This window comes from Neofelis nebulosa, chromosome 4 (genome assembly GCF_028018385.1).
Source record: "Neofelis nebulosa isolate mNeoNeb1 chromosome 4, mNeoNeb1.pri, whole genome shotgun sequence".
Lineage (NCBI taxonomy): Eukaryota > Metazoa > Chordata > Mammalia > Carnivora > Felidae > Neofelis > Neofelis nebulosa.
Genome location: NC_080785.1, coordinates 113,880,852 through 113,905,626, shown reverse-complemented (window position 1 = coordinate 113,905,626; position 24,775 = coordinate 113,880,852). Strand labels below are relative to the sequence as shown.

General features: G+C 50.5%; 1 protein-coding gene across 2 annotated transcripts in view; it reads right to left on the bottom strand.

Annotated features, from left to right (window-relative positions):
* Positions 1 to 24,775, bottom strand: part of FBLN2 (fibulin 2) — an 89,843-nt gene that overhangs the window by 18,116 nt on the left and 46,952 nt on the right. Inside the window, exons 3-9 of one of the 2 annotated variants that reach the window (XM_058725852.1) lie at positions 12,013 to 12,124; positions 10,458 to 10,587; positions 8,080 to 8,260; positions 4,813 to 5,022; positions 4,083 to 4,196; positions 3,366 to 3,467; positions 987 to 1,127 (exon numbers count right to left, since the gene is read on the bottom strand). In XM_058725852.1, coding sequence (XP_058581835.1) covers positions 987 to 1,127; positions 3,366 to 3,467; positions 4,083 to 4,196; positions 4,813 to 5,022; positions 8,080 to 8,260; positions 10,458 to 10,587; positions 12,013 to 12,124 — 990 coding nt within the window. The remainder of the gene's footprint in view (positions 1 to 986; positions 1,128 to 3,365; positions 3,468 to 4,082; positions 4,197 to 4,812; positions 5,023 to 8,079; positions 8,261 to 10,457; positions 10,588 to 12,012; positions 12,125 to 24,775) is intronic. The other variant, XM_058725853.1, reaches the window with a different exon arrangement.

Below are 24,775 nucleotides of genomic sequence, written 5' to 3'. Positions count from 1 at the left end.
GATGCCAACAGGTGGAGTGACCTCTCCCTTTGCCTGTGCCTCTGCTGGAGCATTTCCAAGAGTCTGTCCTGAGTCCCTGCTACTTTGGGTCTATCTCTCTGTACAAGACCATCACGTTTCCTCCATGAAAATATCAGAACCCCACACTTGGTGCCCTCCTCACTCCCTGTGGGGCACACCTGAAGCCCTAGCCACTGGCCCACATGTGCACCAAGAGGCAGGAGGGGAGGGCTGTTACAGAGCACCGGCCCCACCCATGCTTGGGCCAGGAGCTGGGTACCACTCGGTACCACCCCCTGCCCAGTCCTCTGGCCCCAAGGTTAGAGGCAAGGAACCAGGCTCAGAGAGGGAGCTCCACTGTTCAGCGTCACACAGCAAATGAACACTGAGTGGGGGTGCAATGCTAGGTCTGCCAGACCCCAGCTCCATCCTTCCGCCTGGAGGGGATTCTAGTTGTACCTAAGGACAACCTCAGCAGCTGACATCACGTGCTCACGATGCCCCAGGTCTGGGCTCCGGCATGCACATGTCAAATAATCTCCAAAGGAGCGTCAATGTCTCCTCTTTTCACAGATGATGACACTGAGGCTTGGAGAAGGGAAGACATTTGTTCAAGGCCACAGAGCTACTAGGGGCTCCTGCTTCAAACCCAGGCCTCCCTGCCTCCAGACCCCACGGACCCCCATCCTGCTGCCTGGACGTGCGACCTCCTCATCGCAACGCCCCAGCCAAGTCACATATCAACTACCTTTCTGACTCGCAGGCACGTACGTCCCTGAGGAAAGCAGCCTCCCAGTGGTGTCAGTAGAGAAGCGGGACAGGACACCAGGACAGACAGGGCATGGCACGGAGCAGGGGGGTGCCGGCCGTGCTGAGAGCTCATATGCAAAGGGCAGGCCCTTTAGCATGTGGCCACGGCATGGCCGCTTGGCGTGGAGCAGAGCAGAGAGCCGTGACAGTGGCGGCAGGCGGGGGCTCTCGCTTACCCACGCACTTCCTGTGCATGTTGAGAATAAAACCCTCAGCACAGAGCACCGTGTGGCTGACACAGTAGAAGGATCCCAAGGTGTTGACACAGAACTGTCGCAGGCTACAATCATGAGTGCCCATCAGGCACTCGTCTTGGTCTAGGACAGCCGCAGGAGGGAAAACAGAAGGGCCATTAGAGAGGCGTGGAGCATTCAGTGACAGAGAGGGAAACTGAGTCCCAGGGAGGGGCAGGGACCTGCCCAGGGCCTCCCAGCGCATCAGTCGTACCTCTGGGCTTCGGGCCCAAGTCTGCGTTTGTACAGTCACGTGATATCAGAGCCAGAACCCCAGTAAGGACAGGTGGCAAGGTGAGGCTCAGAGAGGATGGCAGGGTGGGACCAGAGGCTGTCTCCCACCCAGCTCCGGAAATATTCCACCTCCAGAGGCAACCAAAGGAGCCACACAATGGCAGGTGTTGCAAACTCAAGTGCCTAAGGGACCAGGCTGGCAACATATACAGGAGAAGGGGCCAAGAGGGGGGCTCTATGGGGCACTTTGGGGTCTGTGCTCTGTTCCACTGGGGGACCAGGACTGTGAACCCCTTGTGGGCAGAAGTTTGAAGAGAAACCTGAAATCTTGTCTTTTTTTTTTTTTTTTTTAAAGTTCTTGAGTTTTCACGGTTGGTAACTTGCTTGCTTATTTTAAACAGAGCAGAGCCCAGCAGGACTCTCCTGCAGGGCTGGCTGCACCACTCCAAATGCCACCTGTAACCTCTGGCCTGGACCCCACAGCCGTCACCACCAGGGGTCCTGCAGAGGCCTGGAGACACACAGACACTGGCCTGAGGCCTGACTGGGACCCGGAAGAGTCCCGACACAGGAGAGACACATTCCTCACATTTTCAGGGCCCTGAGAGATGGGGAGCAGGGCCCAGAGGGCACTTGAGATCTGCTCCTACTGCCTGGCCATGGGGTGGTTTTCGTCCACAGCAGAACACAGTCTTGGGATGACCTGGGTGGCTCAGTTGGTTGAGCGTCCAACTTCAGCTCAAGTCATGATCTCACAGTTGATAAGTTTGAGCCCCACGGACATCAGGCTTGCTGCTATTAGCACAGAACCTACTTGGGATCCTCTGTTCCCATCTCTCTCGGCCCTTCCCCCACTCATGTGTGTTCTCTCTCTCTCAAAAATAAACATTCAAAACACAAGTAAAATAAAATAAAACAAAACAAAAAAAGTAAAGTAAAATAAAATAGGAACACAGTCTCAGCCAAGGGGCTGGATGTGGGGTCCCAGGATGTGGCAGGGATACGGGTATTTTCTCAGATAGACTTAACCCTTTTAACAAATATCATATGACGTCACTCATATGTGGAATTTAAGACACAAAACTGATGAACATAAGGGAAGGAAAGCAAAAATAATACAAAAACAAGGAGGGGGACAAACCATAAGAGACTCTTAAATACAGAGAGCAAACTGAGGTTGCTAGAGGGTTGTGGGGAGGGGGATGGGCTAAATGGGCAAGGGGCACTAAGGAGGACACTTGTTGGGATGAGCACTGGGCGTTGTATGTAGCGATGAGTCACTAAATTCTACTCCTGAAATCATTATTACACTCTATGTTAGCTGACTTAGATGTAAATTTTTAAAAATAAATAAATAAAATTAAAATAAAAAACAAAAGACTGAAATTAACCCTTTTACCCTTGGACACCCATCAAGGTCACATCTCCAGAACCTGAACCTGAACTAAAGCATTTCCTAGCCCGTCCCACGCTCCAGGCCTGTCCTGCCACCAGATATGAGGAGGTGTAGTCTAGAGGTCTCTCAGGCATCATTCACTGTGGGAACCACCCCAGCAGGTGTCGGATCCAAATGCCCCCAAGTCCTGGTCCACCGACGTCCCACAGAGACAAGACCCGGTCCTGATGGGGTTGCAGGTGTGAAAGCCACACGCTTTTGGACCTTCTTTGGCCCTTTTGTGAATGGCAGAGTTACCAACATCTACTGCCCCTTCTTTGGATTCAGTAACAGAACTGAGCGCATGCCATTCAACTGGGGCTCCTACTCCCCAGCCTCGCTCCCCATCAGAGGCAAGTGGGAGGGATAAACGTCACTTCCAGGTCCCGCCTTCACAGCGGGGCATGGACATCCCCCTTTCTCTTTCTCCACACATGACCGCAACAAGGACAAGGTGGTCACAAACCAACCTCAGCCTCGCAGACAGGGTGAGTCGGGAGTGTGGTCCAGGAATCTTGTCAGAAATACAAACCCTCGGGCCCCACCCCGGACCCAGGCCGCCTCGTTCTGCCTGCCCCGTCTCCCTTCCGGGGCCCCCACCACAGGCCAGCTCAGGTTGGCACAGGTACGAGAGCAGCCCCCGTGGATCTCACCTTCACAGGACACACCATCCGCCATGATGGCGTAGCCAGGGAAGCAGGAGCACATGGCTGTGTCCCCAATGACGCTGCACACCTGCTTGCAGGGCCCGTTGTCTGGGAAGAAACCACACAGAGATCAGGGACCACTGGGCTCATTACCCCCGGCTCCGCCCTCCAGGCAGAAGGCACCCCACACTCCTGGTCCTTTTCATGAGGTCCCCCGGTAAACCAGCTCGCACAACTGGTTGGTATCTGGGACAATCGCCACCAACACTCGGATACCAAACCCCTCCCGGGAGTCACAGTGCTGCCAGAAGGGAAGGGGACAGAGGGGACAGAGAGGACAGAGAAGGAGGGAGAGCAAGGATGCAGAGACAGAAGGAACAAGAAAGAGGAAGAGAGGAAGAACAAAGAGAACTTTCTACGCAGTACTGCAAGCAGTCTCCAAGACAGTTCTCAAGCAAGGATTTTATTCTCTCGGTACTCTAGGAGCTGAGACAAAAGCAGCTAACTGACTTGCTTGGGGTCACACCCTGGCCCTCAGCTCCCCCCATCCACAACCTCACCTCCTACCAGCTACACTCTCAACTCCTGACCTCAGACAGGCGAGACCAACCAAATCCCCAAAGCAGAAGCACCCCTTTGGCAGGAGGCCAGCTTGCACATGCCCAGCACTGGGGAGCTCACCCCCTGAAGGCAGCCCAGACCCACCCCATGGCCCCAGGTTACCTTTGCAGGTGTTGGGTTGTGGCTGCGGTAGCAGGATGGTGTTGGAAGCCACTTGGGAGGACTCTGGTTTCAACGCGGACTCCTCTGGGGCCTCCGGCTGTGGAGGGTCACTGTCTGTCATGGGCAAAGCAGACAGGAGGGGAAGAATGCATGCCTTCAGCCTAGCCTCAGACTCAACTCACACCCTGGACACCATGCCAGGCATGTGTCAGAGACTGCCTCATTTAATCCTCTCCTCCTACCCATTTCACAGGAGAGAAAACTGAGGCTCAGAAAGCAACATACTACATTACAGCTATTTGGGGCAGAGGAAGAGAGGAAGCAGGGGAGTGAGTATCTATCCCTGGAAAAGCAGCAGGCAGAAAGCATCCCCAGAGCAGGGGCTAAGGCAGCCTTGTAGGCTGCCTGTCAGAGCCTGACCCCCTTGGGCCCAGTGCTGGGGACACAGCTTGAGTTGAGTTGGTGGGAGCCTCTGCAGCCTGGGTCCTGGCCCTGCACTGGGGTCTAGGGTGGGGTGCGGGGGCTGCCCGTGCAGACGAAGCTTCAGATGGAGCAGATGGAGTTTCAACCTGCCTGCCTGGCCTTACAAATCCCATTGCTAGAGGCTTCCGATTCCCAGAGATTCCAGCATGTAGGATGACAGGAGGGCAAGGAGCCCATTGTGGCCATCACAGGACCACCATGCTCCACTGGCAAGATCAGCCCCTGCCCCAGCCATCTGGGCCCTTACCTGGCCGGCAGGTACGGCCATCATCCTGCAGTGAGAAGCCAGGAAAACAGGCACAGCGGTAGGAGCCCACGGTATTGATGCAGAGATGCTGGCACAGCTCCCCTGGGAGGAGCAGGCACTCATCCTGGTCATCGCCAGGCAGGCTGTTGGGCAGCTCAGTCTCCGTGCCCAGTGACAGGGCCTCCCGGCTCGCCAACTCTGCCTCTGAAACTGGAGCGGGGGTCAGTGCTCATGATGGGACACGAGTTCACCCAGCGGGTGGCTGACACTACAAGCCCCCATGGAAATCAGTGTACGTCCTTGTCAGAACCTCTGTGTGCCCAGCTAAGATAGCATGGATGGACAAAGGATGGATGCATCGATGCATGGATGCATGGGTGAATGCGTGGATGCATGGATGGATGGATGGAAGGATGATAGATGATGAATGCAGGGAAGGATGGATGGATGGATGATGGATGCATGGATGGATGGATGGAAAGATGATAGATGATGAATGCAGGGAAGGATAGATGGATGGATGGATGGACGGATGGACGGATGGATGGACAGATGGAAGGATGATAGATGAACTCAGGGATGGATGAATGGATGGATGGATGGATGGATGGATAGATGATGAATGCAGGGAAGGACGGATGGCTGGATGGATGATGGATGCATGGATGGATGGATGGAAGGATGATGATGAATGTGGGAAGGATGGATAGATGGATGGATGTAAGGATGGAAGGATGATAGATGAACTCAGGGATGGATGAATGGATGGATGGATGATAGATGATGAATGCCGGGAAGGATGGATGGACGGATGGACGGATGGATGGATGATGGATGCATGGATGGATGGATGGAAGGATGATAGATGATGAATGCAGGGAAGGATGGATGGATGGATGGATGGATGGATGGATGGATGGATGAAGGAACAGACCTCCAGCAACAAGAATGCACCCATCAGAGCCAGGTCCAAGTCTTTGTGCCCTGCAACATGACAGGGCCAGGCCCACAACAGTCCTCAGGAAGCTTTGGCTAAAGTGTTGAACTGGATCCAGACCCCTAGTCTCAGTGACATCTGGGAGGACCACCTCTAGCAACAGAAAGACCCCAAACATGTGTTCTGTCAAACAGAGATCTGAACTCCTACTCAGACCTCCCTTAGCCATGTCACTTGAGCAGTACTGGGTCTCTCCATGCCTCCCCAGGCTACAGTGGGGAGCAGGTGAGTGTGGCAAGGAAGGCTCCCGGGGTTGAGCTGCACTGGAAGCTCTTCATATAACAGTAATAGGATGGGGAAGGGAGGGGGGCCCGCAGCCCTCCACATTCCTAGTCGGCATGGGGCTTCAGCCTTGCTCACTAGCCCCAGAGAGCTGAGCCCCACAAGAGACCAACTGCATGAGGTCACATCTGATAAACATGTTTCGTACTGAGGATGCTTACACTGCGCTCCAGCCCGGTCAGTCCTGGCCTGGCGCATGCAGGTGGGGCCGTGATGGCTGGTGGTCCAGCCCGGAGTACTGGCACTATGGGTGGGCAGCAGACAGACCTGGGCCCAGGGCTCCAATAAGCATGCCACACCCTGGGCAGCATTTCTAGGATTCATGTTCAGCCCACACTCATCAGCATGCTCTTCAAACAATCCTCCTGGCAGGGGGGAAACTGAGGCTCAGAGGAGCAAAATGACTTGCCTAAGGTCACCTGAGCAGGACTGGAACCCAGGTCAACTTGATCCTGCCATCTACATCCCCTAAGGCCCAGGTTATCCACCAGTTCCCCACTAGAGGACAGGAACGTGTACCTCTGCATCTGGACCCTGACTAGCCCTGTCCCCGTCTTGTGACTCTTGAAGCCTAACTTCCTCCCAAACTTCACCTTGAACCAAACACTTCTGGGTACTCACCAGGCCTTCACACTGCTACACCAGGCCCCTACAGCCAACCCCAGAGAGTGGTATTTCCTTGGACTGGACACAGATCAGTGTCCACACTAGCCTGGTAAGGCTAGCCACTCCCTCTTAGTGGAGTCTCTGTGGGTTCACTGGGACACTGCATCAGGCTCCTGCTGGCCCACAGGCACAGTGGAGGCTAACGGTCATGAGTCCAGAAGACATCCCTGGCTAGGGTGACAGAAGCTGGACATGGCACCTAGAACAGTGACCACAGCACGTGGAGGTCAGAAGAAGGAGGAGACCCCGGAGACACTGAGGGTTCAGGCAGCAGCAAACAGCTCCAAGCTCTGCACTGGCACCAGAGTTCTCATACCCATAACCTATGGCTGTTTGGAAACAGGGACACAGAGGAAGAGGGCGCAGGGCTGGTCAGCCCTCAAAGGGCTTGTGGTGGTGAAGGGAAGGCCACCAAACAAACCCATAATCCATTCAGTTATTGGCGAGTGACTCTTAGGGGACGAGCACTGAGAATATAGGGAGAAAAGACAGGGCTGGTCTGAAGGGGCTGATCAGGTGGGCAGGGCAACATTTATGAATGCATTCTGCATATCCTGTACCCTGAAGACACAGAATGGCACAGTGAGAGGGACAGAGAACACATGGATAAAGGAAGGGTAAATGAATGAATGGATGAGTAAAAGGTTTCCTGGCTGGGCTGGTAGGTGAATACATGAGCAGAAGGCAGATAGATGATGGATGGACGGATGGATGATGGATGGATGATGGATGGATGATGGATGGATGATGGATGGATGATGGCTAGATGGATGGATGGATGGACAGGCAGAAGGTAAGTGGATGGGCTGCTGGGTAAGTAGATGGGTGAGTAAACAAATTGATGCAAAGATTGATGTGTGAGTGGATAGATAAGGGACAGAGGAATGGATGGTGTACTGGAAGGATGAATGGATGGAAGAATGGACCAGGGGCCAGGAGAATGTGCAGGGGATGGTGAGATGGATGGACGAATAAAAAAGCGGATGGGAAGGAAGACATATGGATGTGTGGATGAACAAAGACACGGGAGGGTGGGTGAGTGGAGAGTGGAAAGGTGGTAGGGGGTTGGTGGTTTGGTGGCTGGAGTACATGCATAGCTGTATTCAATTACCATCTCAGAAATAATAGGGCAGAGTCACCATTGGAGGCTACAGAAGAACTCTACCTAGGAGCCGAACTTGTGCCTCAAGCCACAGGTGACAGTACACACAAGGTTCCTACAGGAGGCAACAGGGCATCCGACCTTGGCTAGAAGCCCCCAAAGCTCTCTCTGCCTCTCACTCAACTGGCCTACACACCGTAGCCCAGTGGGCAGCACTCACCTCTCCGCGGTACGGCTTCGGGTTCCAGAGGCCGGCGGACCTCAGGCACAATGAGGGGGTCTTCACCTTCACAGCAGGAGAGCATGACGTGGTTGCAGGGGTAGCCCAGGTTGGGGTTCGACTCGCACGAGTGGCCCTCAGCCCGCACACGGAGTCCCAGCCCACAGCAGTCACAGCATTGCTGGAGGGAGAGGGGCCATCACTACCCACACTCTGGCCCCTCAGAGCCCATCTGCCTTCCTCACAGACTGTCAGCCCATGGGACTCACTCAGGGCCCCCAGGGCACAGCCTGGGTCCAGGCTCGCGGACTGGGATGAATTCATCCTTGTCTTGTTTCTTCCGGCCCCATATGTGCTCCCTGAGACCAGTGCTCCCTGTCTCCACTTCCCATGTCTGGCTCAAAGCAGGGCCAATATAAGCTTTTTGCAATAATTAACAATTGGCCACCTATGAAAAGAACCACAAACTAACCCCAGACATATCCATGAACACCCACCCCCACCCCCATACACCAATATTGACTAGCGGAACCCAGTTCTACTCAGGCCCCCTAAAAGACAGAATTTCCCTTGAAGTTAGAGACAGGAGTGATATGATGCTTTCAGGAGAGCTTTAAACTAGGGCTGACTCAGCTTGGAAGTGTATCTCTTTTGCTCTTCTCTTTCCTTGATTTTGGTTGGTGTGACGGCTGGAACCCCAGCAGCTATCCAGGGTCATGAAGTAACCCGGAAGATGGAAGCTACAAGCTAAAGATGACTGTGCAGAGAAGCAGAAGCCTGGGTACCTGAAGGTATCACGTAGATCCACCCCATCCCAAACTGTCTACCTCCAAAAACAAAATATTTAATCTGTTGAAACTCCTGTGGTAGATGGATTACAACAACAGCCCCGTTCGTTCACTCTTCACTGTTCTGCTGTCTTTGCAATGTGATAGCTCAGTTTCTCCTTCAAAGGAGAGAATCTATGTCCCAATGGCTTGATTGGGCCTCAAAAGGCCTTGCACATTTCTACGCCCGGTGTTGGAACCCAGCCACTAACGGAATAAGCCCAGGTTAGGCTGCTGGAGGTTGAGAGACCACATGCAGCAAAGAAAAGCTGGCACAGCCGTCATCATCCCAGAGCGGTGCCAGGAGAGCCATCGGCTTGTGGCAGACGGGTAAGCGAGCCCAGCCAGATCAGCCGAGCATGGCCTAGGTCAGCAACTCATGAGTTAATTCATGAGTTGAGTGAGGCATAAGCCACTAAGCTTTGGGCTGGTGTGTTATGTAGCAATAGCTCATGGATTCTCCAGGCCTGCACTTCCCAATGGTGAGCACAGCCACCATGTCCTTAATAGTGACCCTCACAGCCACCCCAGAAGACATGGATTATTAGCCCCACCTTACAGATGGAGAAGCTGAGGCCTAGAAAAGGGGACTGGTCCAGGGTCGAACACACACAGTGGAATGCCAAACTTGCCTGGCACCAAAGTCCTTTCCCTAATATCAGTTTTTAGGAAATTGACCCCAACAAGACAAAAATCAAAGTCCAAATCCTCTCCCAAATGGTGCCCTCCTTGTCACAGTCATCCGGGCTCGTGACACAGGCTTCTTTCCATTCCTTCCCTTTCTCTCTCTCCCAGTCTCCTGCAAACACCTCCTTCCGTGGTTTGTTCCTGAGACTGTTCTATGGTCTTAGGTTTGCTCTTGGCCCCTGCTGTAGACAGTCAGCTGTCCACCCCCACAGTCTGTTTCCCCTTCCTCCTGACGTTCAATGGACACACGACCTCCCCAGAATACAGACTGAGTTCCCCAGCCTCCCTTGATGCTAGGTGTGGCCACCAGGCTAAGTTCTAGCCAATGCAGTGAAATGGAAATGCCTTCTGTCCTCAAGGAAGGCTCTTCTTACCCCTAAGTTCACAGCAGCATTATTCACAAAGGGTACCAGGCAGCTGTCGGTGCCCACTGACAGAAGACTGAATGAACTGTGTTACTTCTGTACACCGAAGTGTTATTTCACCTTGAGAAGGAAAGACAGTCTAACACATGCTACGACATGGGTGACTGTGGGGACAAGACGCTAAGTGAAATGAGCTGGACACACAAAGAAAAAAAAAAAGAAACAGAAAGCCCTCCGGGGGCAGGAATTTTCACGTGTTACTCATTTCTGCATCCTTAATGCCTAAGACAGCCCGGCACATGCTGGTGTTGAATAAATATTTCCTGAATTAATTGGCCACTATAATAACCGATGATGTTTTCTGCACAGATGAAGAGGCCCCCCCACCCCAACCCCAGGCAAGAGTGTCACTCCCTATGGGGGAGTCCCCCAGGGAGCCCGACGCCCCAGCCCTCAAGGACCTCGGGCCCAGGCTACGAATGCCGCAGGTCGGGCTTGCCTTGTACAAGGAGACGCCACAGGTGTCGTTGTCCTCGGCCCCGCAGGCCTCGCCCTCCTTGGCCCCCATGACACCAGCCATGCAGCTCTTTTCCTTCAAGTAGGACACACAGCAGTGCTTCTGGGCTGTCCTGCAACAGAGGTGTGCGTCAGCTGCACCCGAGCGCCTGCCCCCATCCAGGAGGGATCACAGGTCCCATTTCACAGAGGAGGAAACTGAGGCTCAGAGAAGGAAGCCCCTCCCAAGACCCACTGCAAGTAAGACCAACGCTGGTGGCAAAGCTAGCCCATCCCCTGCCCAAGAACACGCGTTCTATTTCTGAGCTTAACCAGGAACACTCGGGGCCTGGAGCCCACCAGACTCCATGCTGTCTATTCCTGACCAATGTGGGAGGGGGTCAGCATCCTGAGGTCCCCACAGGGCTGAGAAAGACAGGGGGACTCAACCCCAGGAAACAGAGGGCAGCTCAGCCCGAAAGAGAGTAGCCTCCAGGCTCCCTGGCCATGCCTCCCAGGGTCTGTAGGGCTACCCCGGGCAGAGGTAGCTGATGAGCGAGCACACTAATAGGGGGGCTCACAGAGAGGTGGGGTTCAGCCTCACTTGGGAAAGGGCATGTTGCAGTGGGAGCTGTTCAGTGATGGGACTGTCTATCTATGAAGGAGTGAGTTTCCCATCACAAGACAACACAAGCACACTCTCAGGGCTCCTAAGCTCAAAACTCCTGAATGATAACATTCTTCTAACTCCTAAGTAGCTCCTGAACTGGTGCAATGACAGAAGGGAAAGGAAAGAGACAAGGCTAGAACTTAAATGTTTCCAAAGGGCGCACAGTGGTCCAGACATTAGGTGACAGGGGGTCTAACCCTGGCCGTGCTCCTGGGGAGCCGTGTGGCTTCGGGTAAGTCATACCACCTCTCTGAACCTTGCCCTTGTTGTCTAGAAAAACAGTAGGTTGGAAAAGAAGGCATCCTTGGGGAAAAGGAGGTGAATGGCTGGCCGAGACGTCTTCAGGGCCTAGCACCGAAGGGGCAGGGGTATAAATTCTTCCTTTGCAGACAATACGAGTCAGAAGAAAATATCAACACAGGCAGCAGAGGACAGTGAGAGGCCAGTGTTTTGGAGACCCCAGGGTAGCAGAGTGGGGAAAGAAAGAGGGCTGAAGGCTCCCAGCTCAAAGCCAAGGACGAAAAGCCCGTGCGGGCCAAGCACTGCCCCAGCAGCAAGGGCAACATACAGCGAGTGAGGCACCCAACTGTTCCTGGATGATAGTGGTTCTTTAACACTTGCTCCAAATTGTAGGATCTTTTTACTCTGCTCATCAGTCCAGCTACAAAAGTACGTGCTTAGCTTAGTCCTGCAGCCAGGCTTGGGCTCTCCACACCTGGAGAAAGCCGGCCAGCAGGCTCACAGCAGCCACAACCCAACTGCCCCTGTACACCTGAGACAGGTGAGACTCGTGTTCACCTTGCACTGCCAGGGCCCCGGGGCCAAAGCAGGCAGAGATCTGGAAAAGGCGAATGGGCAGCTCTTCCTGCTCCAGCGTGCCCACCCCTACCTGCAGGCGTCACCCTCAGCGCCACTCTCGGGGATTTCCAGGCACTCGTCGTTGTCGATGGCCCACTGCTGTCCGGCTGCACAGCACGTCTCGATCAGATCCTTCGTGGAGACTGTGGGTGGCAACATAGGCAGAGTCACTACCGTGGAGGAGGCATCTGGTTCCAAGGTCTCCCAGGACCAGCAAGCACAGTAGATGTTGTTGGTGCTGTCCAGACCCCCGTTACTGGGCCGGAGACTCACTCGCCCCCAGCCCACAAGGACGACCTTCTTCGGAGAGCTGCCTGCGAGGTTAAGTCCACCCCACGGGGGAGGAGGCTGGGGAAGTATGGCCAATACAGGACGAGTGGGGGTACAAAAACCCAGCCCTGCCTCTAAGGGGACAGCCCTGTGGAGCTTCCTGTGGGATGGAGAACATTGGCCAGCTCCTTCCCTGCCCCCTCCCCAGGCGGCTTCTCCAAATGAACCACCACACGCACAAAACCCTCAAGTCAGGCTCTGCTTCTAAGGAACTTGACCTACGACACCAAGACAAGACAAGGCATAAGAAGCAACAGCAGCAGTGAGGGAAGTTTAAAACTCATCCAGGAAAGTTCGTGGGGGAAATATTTGTGCCTGGGGACAGAAGGAGGAGGCAGAGGTAGGGGAATGTGTTAAAACTGAAAGGCACAGACCACAGCTTAAAAAAACAGATGAATTTGCCCACCCCCAAATTCAAACTGTATAAAAAAGAACCCCATAGACAAATAGAAGAGACTGCTGACAGGAGGCATTTCTGGAATGTCTAAAACTGGCAGGACATCTGGGTGGCTCAGCTGACTAAGTGTCTAACTCTTGATTTCAGCTCAGGTCACAATCTCATGGTTCATGAGATCAAGCCCCACATCAGGCTCTGCACTGACAGTGCAAAGCCTGCTTGCGATTTTCTCTCGCTCCCTCTTTCTCTGCCCTTCCCCTGCTCATGTGCATCGCGTGCTCTCTCTCTCTCTTTCAAAATAAATAAACTTTAAAAAAAACTGGCAAAGAATTGCCAGTGAGAAAATATAATAATCTCCTGAAAATTAATATTAAAAAAAAGTAAAATACCTATTAAACTAGAAATATTTTAATTTTTTTTTCAACATTTTTTATTTATTTTTGGGACAGAGAGAGACAGAGCATGAACAGGGGAGGGGCAGAGAGAGAGGGAGACACAGAATCGGAAACAGGCTCCAGGCTCCGAGCCATCAGCCTAGAGCCTGACGCGGGGCTCGAACTCACGGACCGCGAGATCGTGACCTGGCTGAAGTCGGACGCTTAACTGACTGCGCCACCCAGGCGCCCCTAAACTAGAAATATTTTAAAAAGCAATGCATGCCAGGCACAGGTGGGAACCCTCCTGCCCTGGGGGCGGAAGGGGTCACCGGCACAGCCAGTCTGGAAGGAGATGAGGTACTGCTGACACAATTAAGTATATACCTCGTCCTGACCCCAGTGGTCCTGCTCCTGGCTGTGCATGCCAGGAAAGTCCTCCCCTAGGCGCACTACAAGGATGCAATGCTTTGGCACCATTTGTGGAAAGGGGTTGGAGGCAGCCTAGGTGTTCATCAGTGGAGGAGCGGATGAATAGAATTTGGGGACGTGCTCCATGGAGGACTCCATGGCTGTCAGAAATAATAGAATAGACGTACACCCAACAACATGAAGCTGGACACACACACAGCAATGTGGAAGCGCACAAAACAGAGCACTGGGGGGGGGGGGAGCGGGAGGGGGAGGAAGAAACCAAATGAGATCTATTACACAAATTAAAAATATTGCACACAAAATTATAATATGTTTTGCACATAAATTAAAAACACACACATGCAAATTAAACAGAAGAGAACAGTTACCTCGGGTGGGGCAGAAGCTGGCGATGGGGACAAGGGCCAAAAGGGAATATATACATAAATAAAACAAGAGAGAGTCTTACAGAGACAATAACATGTAAGGTGCCAGAGATGAGTACAATTCACCCAACCATTTGGCTCTGAGATCTAAAAATAAATGACATGCAAAGATAAATCACATCTAAGCCAAAAGACACATGAAAAGGTGCTCAACAGGGGCACCTGGGTGGCTCAGTCAGTTAAGCGTCTGACTTCAGCTCAGGTCATGATCTCACGGTCTGTGAGTTCGAGCCCCGCATCAGGCTCTGGGCTGATGGCTCAGAGCCTGGAGCCTGCTTCCGATTCTGTGCCTTCCTCTCTCTCTGCCCCTCCCCCGTTCATGCTCTGTCTCTCTCTGTCTCAAAAATAAATAAACGTTAAAAAAAAAAATTAAAAAAAAAAAAAGAAAAGGTGCTCAACATCACTAATCATAAGGCAAATGCAAATCATAACCACAATATTAAAAAAACACAAGAAATAACAACCACTGGCGAGGATGTGGAGAAAAGGGAACCCAAAGGGGTTCCCAAAAGGGAATGCAAAGTGGTACAGCCACTGTGGAAAATAATATGGAGGTTCCTTAAAAAATTAAAAATAGAAATAGCCTATGGTCCAGTAATTCCACTACTGGGTATCTACCTAAAGAAAACAAAACACTAATTTGAAACACCCCTCTGTTTATTGCAGCATTATTTATAGTAGCCAAGACATGGAAGCAACCAATATGTACATCTATATATAATGGAATATTACTCAGCCCTAAAAAAACAATGAGATCTTGCCATTTGCAATAATATGGATGGATCTAAAGGGCATTATGCTAAGTGAAATAAGTCAGAACAAGAAAGACAAATACCATATCATTTCACTTACATGTGGAATGTAAACACACACACACACACACACACACACACACACACACACACAACAAATGAACAAACAAAAAACCCCAAAGAAAACAGACTCTTAAATACAGAGAACGAGCTGGTGGCTGCCAAAGGGGAGATAGGTGGAGTGGGTGGGATAATGAAGAGAATTACAAGTCACAAATTTCCAGCTACGAAATAAACAGAGATGAAAAGTACAACATAGGGAATACGGTGGATAATGTTGTAATAACATAGTATGGTGACTACATTTATGGTGCTCTGAACAATGCACAGTATTGTTGAATAGATATTTTGTACACCTAAAACTAACATAACACGGTATGCTATTATACGTGAACAATAATTTTAAAAAACAAAGGCAAAGCTCATCTAGAATACCTACATGCATGCTGGGGGGCAGCAGGGTGTCACAGAATAACTTTGAGCCTGGGTCCACCTCTTTGTGCTACCATGTGTAGGCATTTCTTCTCTCTAAAGACTCCATGTCCTTCTCTGCTATGAAAACCCTTAGCTGCACAACCACTGAAACCTATGAAGACTCTCTAAATGTCTTTGAGCAGGTCATATAACCCAGCAGAGCTGAGGGATAAATGTACCAAGGGATGTCAGCAGCCTGCAAGGTTCCAGGAAAAGAGTGACAGCTCACTAAGAATCATCAATTTCATCCCGTGAGTGGGCATTTCAAGTTACTGAACTCTTCTAAGTTTCAAGTCCCGTTCCTTAAAAGAGGGAAAATAAATTTCAGTAACAACCTGAGGGCTGTACCAGGAGGAATGAAAACAATTCTTAATAACAACCATCTACCAGAAACAAACTCAACATTAGATGCCTGCCTCACTGAAGTGACAGATATGAAAAAATGCCTACAACACTCTATTTGGTATTGTCTTAGAGACAGATACTAGCAGATACAATAAAGCAAGAGAAAAAAAAGAGGCAGTAGAAATAGAAACAAAGAGATGATGGGCAGCTCAATCCAACTTTGGCTCAGGTCATGATCTCACGGTTCGTGAGTTCAATCCCTACATCAGGCTCTGTGCTGACAGCTCAGCACAGACTCGGATTCTGTGCCTCCTTCTTTCTCTGCCCCTCTCCCACCTGTGCTCTGTCTCTCTCTCTCTTTCTCTCAAAAATAAACAAACAGCAAAAAAAATTTTACAGAGAGATGATGGTCATTATTTGTAGATGTTATGGTTTCATCTTTCTAGAAAATCCAAAGGAATCAAAACTCACACAGTACTAAAATGAATACTAATTAATAATAATTATTATTATGTGGTAGCCAAAATCAAAACCAATGTACTCCGTTTAGTGGCTTTCCTATACAAGAGCAACAATTAAATAGGAAAGTAGAAAAAATTCCATTCAAAACAGAAACAAACCTAGAAATAAATCCATCATAAACATGCTAAATCCACATGAAGAAAAAAATTTAATTGTCTAAAAGATATAAGATAATATCTTATAAGAATAAGAATATAAGAATATCTTATAAGAATAAGATAATAATAAAATATAAGATATTTTATTAAAAATATATATCATGAGGCTGGACAGGAATGTGGGAAGATTCAATACCTTAAAAGATGTCAATTCTCCTCCATTTAATCTACAAATTCAATGCAACCCAAAATCCCAACACAATTTATCATGAAACTTGTGAGGCTAAGATTCTAAGATTCATCCAAAACAAGAAATGTCTAAGAATACCCAGGAAAAATTCTGAAAAGAAAAGAAGAGCATACTTTAAAGTTCCAATAACTAAAGATACGAGGAGATCAATGAAACAACAGAATTTAGAAACAGAACGATATACATTTGGGAATTTAGTATGTGATAATGGTGGCATTCAAACTCAGTGTGGAAAGGACTGAATATACAATGTTGGGACCTACTTCACACTACACACAAAAATTAAGTCCAAATCCAAAGGCAGGATTAGAAGAAACCTAAGAAAATAATTTTAGGATAAAGAGAGCCTTCTTCAGAAGTAAAATCCACAGAAGAATGAAATTGGACCCTACCTCACACCATATACAAAAATCAACTTAGGGCGCTTGGGTGGTTCATTGGGTTGAGCCTCTGACTCTTGATTTCAGCTCAGGTCGTGACTTTGTGGTGGCGGGATCAAGGCCCATGTCAGGCTCCACACTAATCATGGAGCCTACTTAAGATTTTCTCTCTCTCCATCAGCCTCCCCATCCCTGCCCACACTCTGTCTCTCTCGATCTCTTTCTCTAAAATAAATTTTTTAAAAAATATGTTTTCCTCTAAAAAAATCAACTCAAAATGGATTAAACGTTTAAACGTAAGACCTGAAATTGTACAAGTCCTAGGAGAAAACACAGGGGCAAAGATTCTTGACATTAGTCTTGGCAATGAGTTTTTGGTAATGACATGAACACACAAGCAACAAAAGCAAAAAATCAACAAGTAGGATGACATCAAACTAAAAAGCTCCTACAGCAAGAGAAACAATCCATAAAATGAAAAGGCAAGTTACAGAATGGGAGAAAATATCTACAAACCACGGAGCTAATATCCAAAATACAGAAGGAACTCATATGATAGCCAAAAAAAAAAAAATTATTTTATTTTAAAATGGGCAAGGGACCAAAATAGACATGTAAATAGTCAACAGGTATGTGAAAAGGGGCTCAACATCACTCATCACCGGATAAATACAAATCAAAACTGCAATGAGATGTCACCGCACACCTGTTAGGGTTGCTAATGTCAAAAGGCAAAAGATAACAAGTGTTGGTGAGGATGTGGAGAAAAGAGAACCTTCCTGCACTGTGGGTAGGAATGTAAAGTGGTGCAGCCACTATGGAAAACAGTATGGAGGTTCCTCAAAAACAAAACCAACAAGCAAAAAACTATGGTCTAGCAACTCCATATACAAAATCTTCCAGGTATACATCTGAAGGAGATTAAAGCACAATCTCAAAAAGATATCTGCACCCCCATGTTCATTGCAGCATTATTTACAATAGTCAAGACATGGAAGCAACCTAAGTGTCCACTGATGGATGAATGGAGAAAGATGTGCTCTGTGTGCGTGCGTGCGTGTGTGTGTGTGTAATGGAATGTTATTCAGCCATTAAAAAAAAAAAAAAAGAAGGCAATCCTACCATTCTCAGGAACATGTTTGGACTCTGAAGGTATTATGCTAAGTGAAATAAATTAGAGAAAGATAAATGCTGTATGATCTCACTTATATGTGATATCAAAAGAAGCCAAACTCAAAGGAACAGAGTAGTTTGGGTGGGTCAGGGGGGTACTCTGGGGAGATGGAGAATGTTGGGCAAAGGGCACAAACTTCCAGTTATAAGATGACTGAGTTCTGGTGATCTAATGCTCAGGACAGTGTTTGTACACTTGAAAGTTGCTACGAGAGTAGATCTTAAAATGTTCTCACCGTAAACAACAACAAAAAATGGCAACTATGTGCGGTGATGGATGTTAGTGTTATTGTTGTAATCACCTCACAAGGCATATGTAGAGCAAATCATCACACTGTATACTTAAACTTACACAATACTGTATGTCACCTACGTTTCAATAAAGCTGGCGGGGTGGGGGGGAATAAAATTCACAAGTACAAAGGAAAACCTGAATACAATAAAGTGTAAAATACCTGTATGGCCAAAGACAGCATATCCAATCAGCCCCAGCTACTCTCTTACCCCGTCACTCCTTTTCAAGGGTCCTTGAGTAGCATTCATCACTATGGAAATCTTGTTTACTTATGAGCTTACTTTTCCGCTTGCCTGTTTCTTTCTCTACAACGGCACTGGGGTCTCTGCGGCCACGGAAAGTGATGCCAGCATTCCGTGCTTAATCCTTTCGCATTACACTCCGGGCACGTGGGAGTCACGCCGAGCTCAAATACTTCTGGTGATGGGGAGCTCCCTCCACCCAGGCAGCCTGTCCCTTTTCTTCACAGCTCAAGTTCACAGCTTTCTTTTGCTGGACCGACCTCTTACTGCCCCAGGCCTTCTCCAAGACTGCCTTACTGACATTAGGAGATTACAGTGGATCCCTGGGTCTTAGCCAGCTGATATGAGATGGGTGCCCTATCGAAGTAACAGTAGCAGCTAAAATGAAGTGGGAGCTGGGCTCGGGTCCAAGCGCTTTCATCCTCACAGTTTCGATGAGTACTCTCGTTTGCCTTATTTACAGCTCAGGTGGCGAGCCAGAACTCCCAAGCCTCAATTTCCTAACTTCTCTTCCCCTCTCCAGGCCTCAGCTTCCCCACATCTGTGGCACAGGCTGCTTGATGTAGCTGATCCTGAAGGCGCTGTCTGAGAATCTAACCAGAACCAGCCTGAGAGGGGGTGCTGCTTTCCTGTGGATCGACTGGAGTTCTCTTCCTGCCCCCTCCTTGATCAGAAGCCAGGTTCCAGCCTGTGCTTGGCAGACTTCCCACCATTCTCCCCTGGCCTTTCCCACTCCAGCTTCCCCCTGTTTCAGACAAAGGAACTCAGAGGCCGTGAACCCTTATGCTGGGAGGGCCACCCACTTGGAGCAGGAGGGGGAATCCGTATAGGGGCCAAGCCTGGTGCTGCTCGGCACTGTCCAAGATGTGGGAGGCAGAGCCAGGCAAAGCCCAACAAGATGTGTACCCCTGTATCCTTGTCCAAAAGACACACCTGCCTCCCCTACCCCAGGGCTTCGAGGCTCGGCCCAGAGGCCCTCTCCTCCAGGTCTCCTTCCTTGACCACCCCCTCTGAGCTCCCCAGACTCTGTCTTTCCCTCTGGTTCTTTTTAAGTTCCCAGGCACCAATCATTCAAATTTCCAGTTCTAGGGTTTACTTCTTCCCTTCTCCGTCTCCACCCCGGCCCTGGCTGATCTCATCCAGTCTCCGAGCTTCAAGTGCCTTCTCCAACACGATGCCCTCCCCCCACATCTGTCTCCAGCTGTAGTTTTTTGCACACACATGCAGCTGGCTAAGGAACCACCACCGATGCTCCCTGGTGTTCCCACTGCCAGAATCTGTTCGGCAACTGATTTCCCCGGGTCTTCCCTGTGTCAATGAGGGGCCCCTGGAAACCTCAGGACCCTCCCGGGCCAATTCCTCATTGCTCACCTCCCTCCATCACTCATGGGGCCACCTCGGAAGTGATCCCAGTCCAGCCACCTGGCCCCTCACCCTGCCACCACCACTTGGCTCAACAGGGCCCCTGCTCTCACGGGTATCCTCCTCCAGGCCATTTTCCAGAGGGTGTCAGAACGAGTTCACAAATACAAATCAGATTGTGTCTCTCCTGGACCCACAGGCCCCCAACTGTTATCCCTTCTTTACAAAGCCCTGCTGACTGCCTCACCTCATCTCCTTTCTCTGACCCTCTTTCTCACTCACTCCGTCCACTCCTTGAACTCCCTGGGCTCATTCCTGCCCCAGGGCTTTTGAGTGTTCTGTACTTTCTGCCTGGAATCCTCTGCCCTTTTCCTGTGCCCTGCCCCAACCCCACTGTCTACAGGGCTGCCTTCCTTTTCTCCTTCAGGGCTCTCACCTCCTCAGAGAGGATCTCCCTGACTCCTGTATCTAAACTAACCTCTATGCCAACCCTTTTCACACCACCCTACTCCGTCTTTTAACCCTGGCCTTCCCCAGTCCAGAGTCAGCTCAGGGAACCTGTGGTCCACAGACCCCACTGGATGGCCACTGACGTATGGGATGAAGCACCCCTCCCTGGTGTGGCAACCACAGCCCAGAGTCATGTCCCAGCTCTCACCCTGTACCCTAGCTACACATGCTTCCCCTTACCACTTTGTCTTTGCACATGCTGGTCCTTGTTAGGAATGCCCTTCTCTGTGCTGTCCAACTATCCATCCCTAACCAGCCAATTCATATATGACTCCCTCTGAGCCCCCACTGGCACCCACCTCCATCCCGGGGGAACCAGCAGCCCCCTCCTCTGGCTTCATTCACGTCAGCACTCGGTACATGCTTTCACCGTAATGTCACTCTCAGATGACATGCTTGTCTCAGCCACCAGATGGAGAGGGTCTCGGGAGCCAAGACTGGGTCTGAGTCCTCTCAGGGCTCCCAGGGCCTGGTGCTGAATGAAGTATCCCAGGCCCTTGGTGTATATCATGTCAGGGAAAGCTTACATCAACAACATGAAGTCAGATGATTATCTTGATCTTCCAGATGTGTAAATAGAATTTAAGATACACAGCCCAGGGCACAAGCTTAGGAAAATGAGGAAGGAGAAAGAAGGCACACCATGGCCCGTCCACCTTGCCCACACCGCCTCTATGTGGCAGTTTCCACCGGGGGTCCCAGTGGGCCCAGACACGTCTGTACCATCACTGTGAACATGGGCTGGGGGACATCGGCAGGCCACTCATCCTCTGAGCCTCCATTTCCTCGCCTGTAAGATGGGCGAATAACCTCTCCCTGCCATACTTCACAAAGTGGGGAGGTGAGAAGATTCAGTGTCTGGCAAACAACAGATGCTCAGTAATCGGTTCCTCCCCACCCCTGGCACACAGCAGGTGTTTGGGGACTACTCCCCAATTAACTAATTAATTAAAACACGAAGGAACTGGGGTGCCCAGTTAGCTCAGTCGGTTAAGCCTCTGACTTGGGCTCAGGTCATGATCTCACGGTTCGTGAGTTCAAGCCCCGCGTCAGGCTCTGGGCCGACAGCTCGGAGCCAGGAGCCTGCTTCGGATTCTGTGTCTCCCTCTCTCTGATCCTCCCATGATCACGCTCTGTCTGTCTCTGTCTCTCTCTCTCTCAAAAATAAATAAACATTAAAAAAAAATTTTTTTTAACGCAAGGAATAGACTAATAAAGGGGCAGATAGGACAATAACCCCTTTAGCACAGGTAACCGATGGGGCTTTCAGCAATCTCTCCCTGCCTTTTTTGCTCTCCTCTGGGCTTTCACGGACTCCCTCATTTCTGGCCACTTTGCCACCTTGCCTGAGCTCTTGGCCAAGAGGCCGTGTGGTGTCCCTCGCCTGCTGGTTATTTGCAAGCACTGTGGACAGGACGGGAGGGGCATCTCCCACCGTGGCAGCTACAGCCTGGCCCTCTCTCTGGCCTCCAGTGACATGGGCCAGCATCACATCATCCTGGCTTCCGAACACTGCACCACCATCTGCCTCACGGACTCTGGCAGGGAGCCTGCCTCTGACATCTCCGAGTAGCAGAGGGGGAACAAACCCACTCCGGGAAACAATCACCTTCATCTACTAAAGCGGAAGATACCCAAAGCCAATGATGCAGTGATCTCACGTTCAGGTATACGCCCAGGAGAAACAGGTTCCCACGGGCTCCACCTGGAGACCCACAAACAGAAGCCCCGAACTGGAAACAAGCCAGGCGCCCCTCCACAGGAGAAAGGGTGAATAAGCTGTAACAGGACCACGTGATGTGAGCACATGCATTACAACCACACACAACAATGTGGACGGATCTCAGACAGGACCTTGGGGGGAAGAAGCAAGTCACAGAAGAATACGGCATTCTGCCTTTTACATGAAGTTCAAGAAGGGGAAACAGTGGGGTGCCTGGGTGGCTCAGTCGGTTAAGCGTCCAACTCTTGATTTTGGCTCAGGTCATGATCTCATGGTTCGTGGATTCGAGCCCCACATTGGACTCAAGGCTGACAGCACAGAGCCTGCTTGGGATTCTCTCTCTCCCTCTCTCTGCCCCTCCCCTGCTTGTGGTCTCTCTCTCTCTCTCAAAAATAAACATTTAAAAAAAATTTGTTTTAAGTAGTATGATTACAAAAGTCTAAGACTCAGACTAAAGTCTAAGAGTCTTTAAAAAAATAAATAAATAAAATAAAGTCTAAGAGTCTTTTAAATTGTGACCTAAACAATGACATTAGCCAGACATAAAAGGACAAATATTATACGATTCTACTTACATAGGGACCTAGAATAGGCAAATTCAGAAAGACAGGAAGTAGAATAGAGGTTACCAGAGCTGGGGGAGGAGGGATGGGGAGTCTGTTGGATGGGCACAGGACGCCAGTGTAGGAAGACGAAAATGTTCTGGAGACGGATGATGTACCATGTGAATGTACACGTGTCACTGATTTGCACACTTAAAGCTGGTTCAGGGTGCATGGGTGGCTCGCATCTGAGTTTGGCTCAGGCCATGATCTCAGGGTTCATGAGTGTAAGCCCCACTTGGGGTGAGCTCAAGCCCTGCTTCATTCAGGTGAGCCCTGGTTCTCTCTCTCTCTCTCTCTCCCTCTCTCTCTCTCTCCCTCTCTCTCTCTCTCTCCCTCTCTCTGCCCCTTGTGGAATTCTCTCTCTCTCTCTCTCTGCCCCTCCCTCACTTGTACCCTCTCTCTCTCAAAAACCAAACTAAACCAAACCAAAACAAAACATTTCAAACGGCCACTGTTATGTGTATCTTACTGCAATGAAAAAAAAAAAAATGCATTGCAGTGTAAAAAAAAAAAAAAAAAAAAAAAAGTGGCCCAGCACTTCCCCATCCAGAAATCTAAACTGACAGACTCCCCTTCCCCACGGGCTCAAACATGCAGGACTGGGATGCTTGTTACAACTGAATTTGTGACAGCAAAGATCCAGAAACAACCCAAATCTCACCAAGAGGGCAGTGATTAAATAACTGATGTTCTATCCGTCCACTCTTACGCAGATGTTAAAAAGAATTAGACAGAACTTCATTGCACTTCTATGGTACAATTTCTGAATGTACTATGAAGCATTAAGAAGAAAAGGCTCAGCGCTGTAAAGATGTCACCATCTATCACTGTAAAGGGACACGCGGACGTACGTGGAGTATTTCTGGAAGGACATTTGGAGATACCGATGACATTGGTTGGCTTGGGGAAGGACCCGACCGTGGGAGGGAGGAAGCAAACTGACATTTCACTGTCTGCCCCTTTTGTATTGTTTATCTGTTTCCCATCGTGTGCAGGTACTGCCCATTCAAGAGGCATTCTGTGATAAAAAGGTCCTGAATTCTGGAGATTATACCCTCCTTTGATCACAGGACAATGGGTGCCCTGAACAAGCCAGCCCAGAGGTCGCGACCCCTCTAGACAGCCCCCCACCTTCCAGACATTAAAGCCCTAAAGAACTGTGGTTGGGAAATGCCGCCGAAAAATGTGTGCACCTGGCAGGAGGGTGATGAGCGGGCCATCTCCGCCAGCGCCCTGTTTGGACAGGATGTTTGAGGGGCCTGAGCAAACAGCCCAGTGCTGCAGCTCTGATGCTCCCTGCAGCCTGGTATTCTTAGGGGCGGGTACCTGCAGGCCCTGGGAGTGCCTGGAATCCTCTTATAGTGACTGCAAACTGGACAAACAAGAAAGATTCCTGAGTTCCGTGTCCCTGCACCAGGATCACAGACACAATGGCCACACACAACCGGAGCTCCTGGGCTGAGCCCACCCACCAGGGCCCACCCAACTCAGCCCCTCCGAGATGTCTTCCTCCACCACCCACCACCCAGCACCCGGGAAGGGCAGTCCCCAGCCTCTGGTGCCCTTTCCAGCACCTCCCATCATCCTGCTTCCTTGTGTGGGGGTGTTTACTGCCTGCCCACATCTGCCCAAGTCACAGGCGCTGGGCTGGCTGCTCTTGCTGATGGGCTGGAGGCTGGGTCTCTGCTCTGGCTGAGCTGCCTACAGGGGCGGATGGGGGGGTGGTGGGGTGGGGGCCCTGCTGGCACTCACTGCATCTTCCCTTCAGCTCCAGAAAGGGGCTCCTATGCGCACCCCCATTTTACAGAGGAGCAGTCTGCTGCCCAAAGAGGAGGTCCCACTCGCCCCAGACCACGTAAGCAGCCAGGAGCAGCCACAGGATCCTAGGGGAGCGGTGCCTCCAGACTGCGGGCCACTGAGCATAGTGCGGAAGCCAGCAAAGGAGAGGGTGAGGAAGGAGGCAGGCAGGGGGAGTCCAAGATCCTCTGTAGCAGCTGCTCCAAGGGAAGCAGCCCCCCCTCAACTCCTCAGGCTCCTTCCCC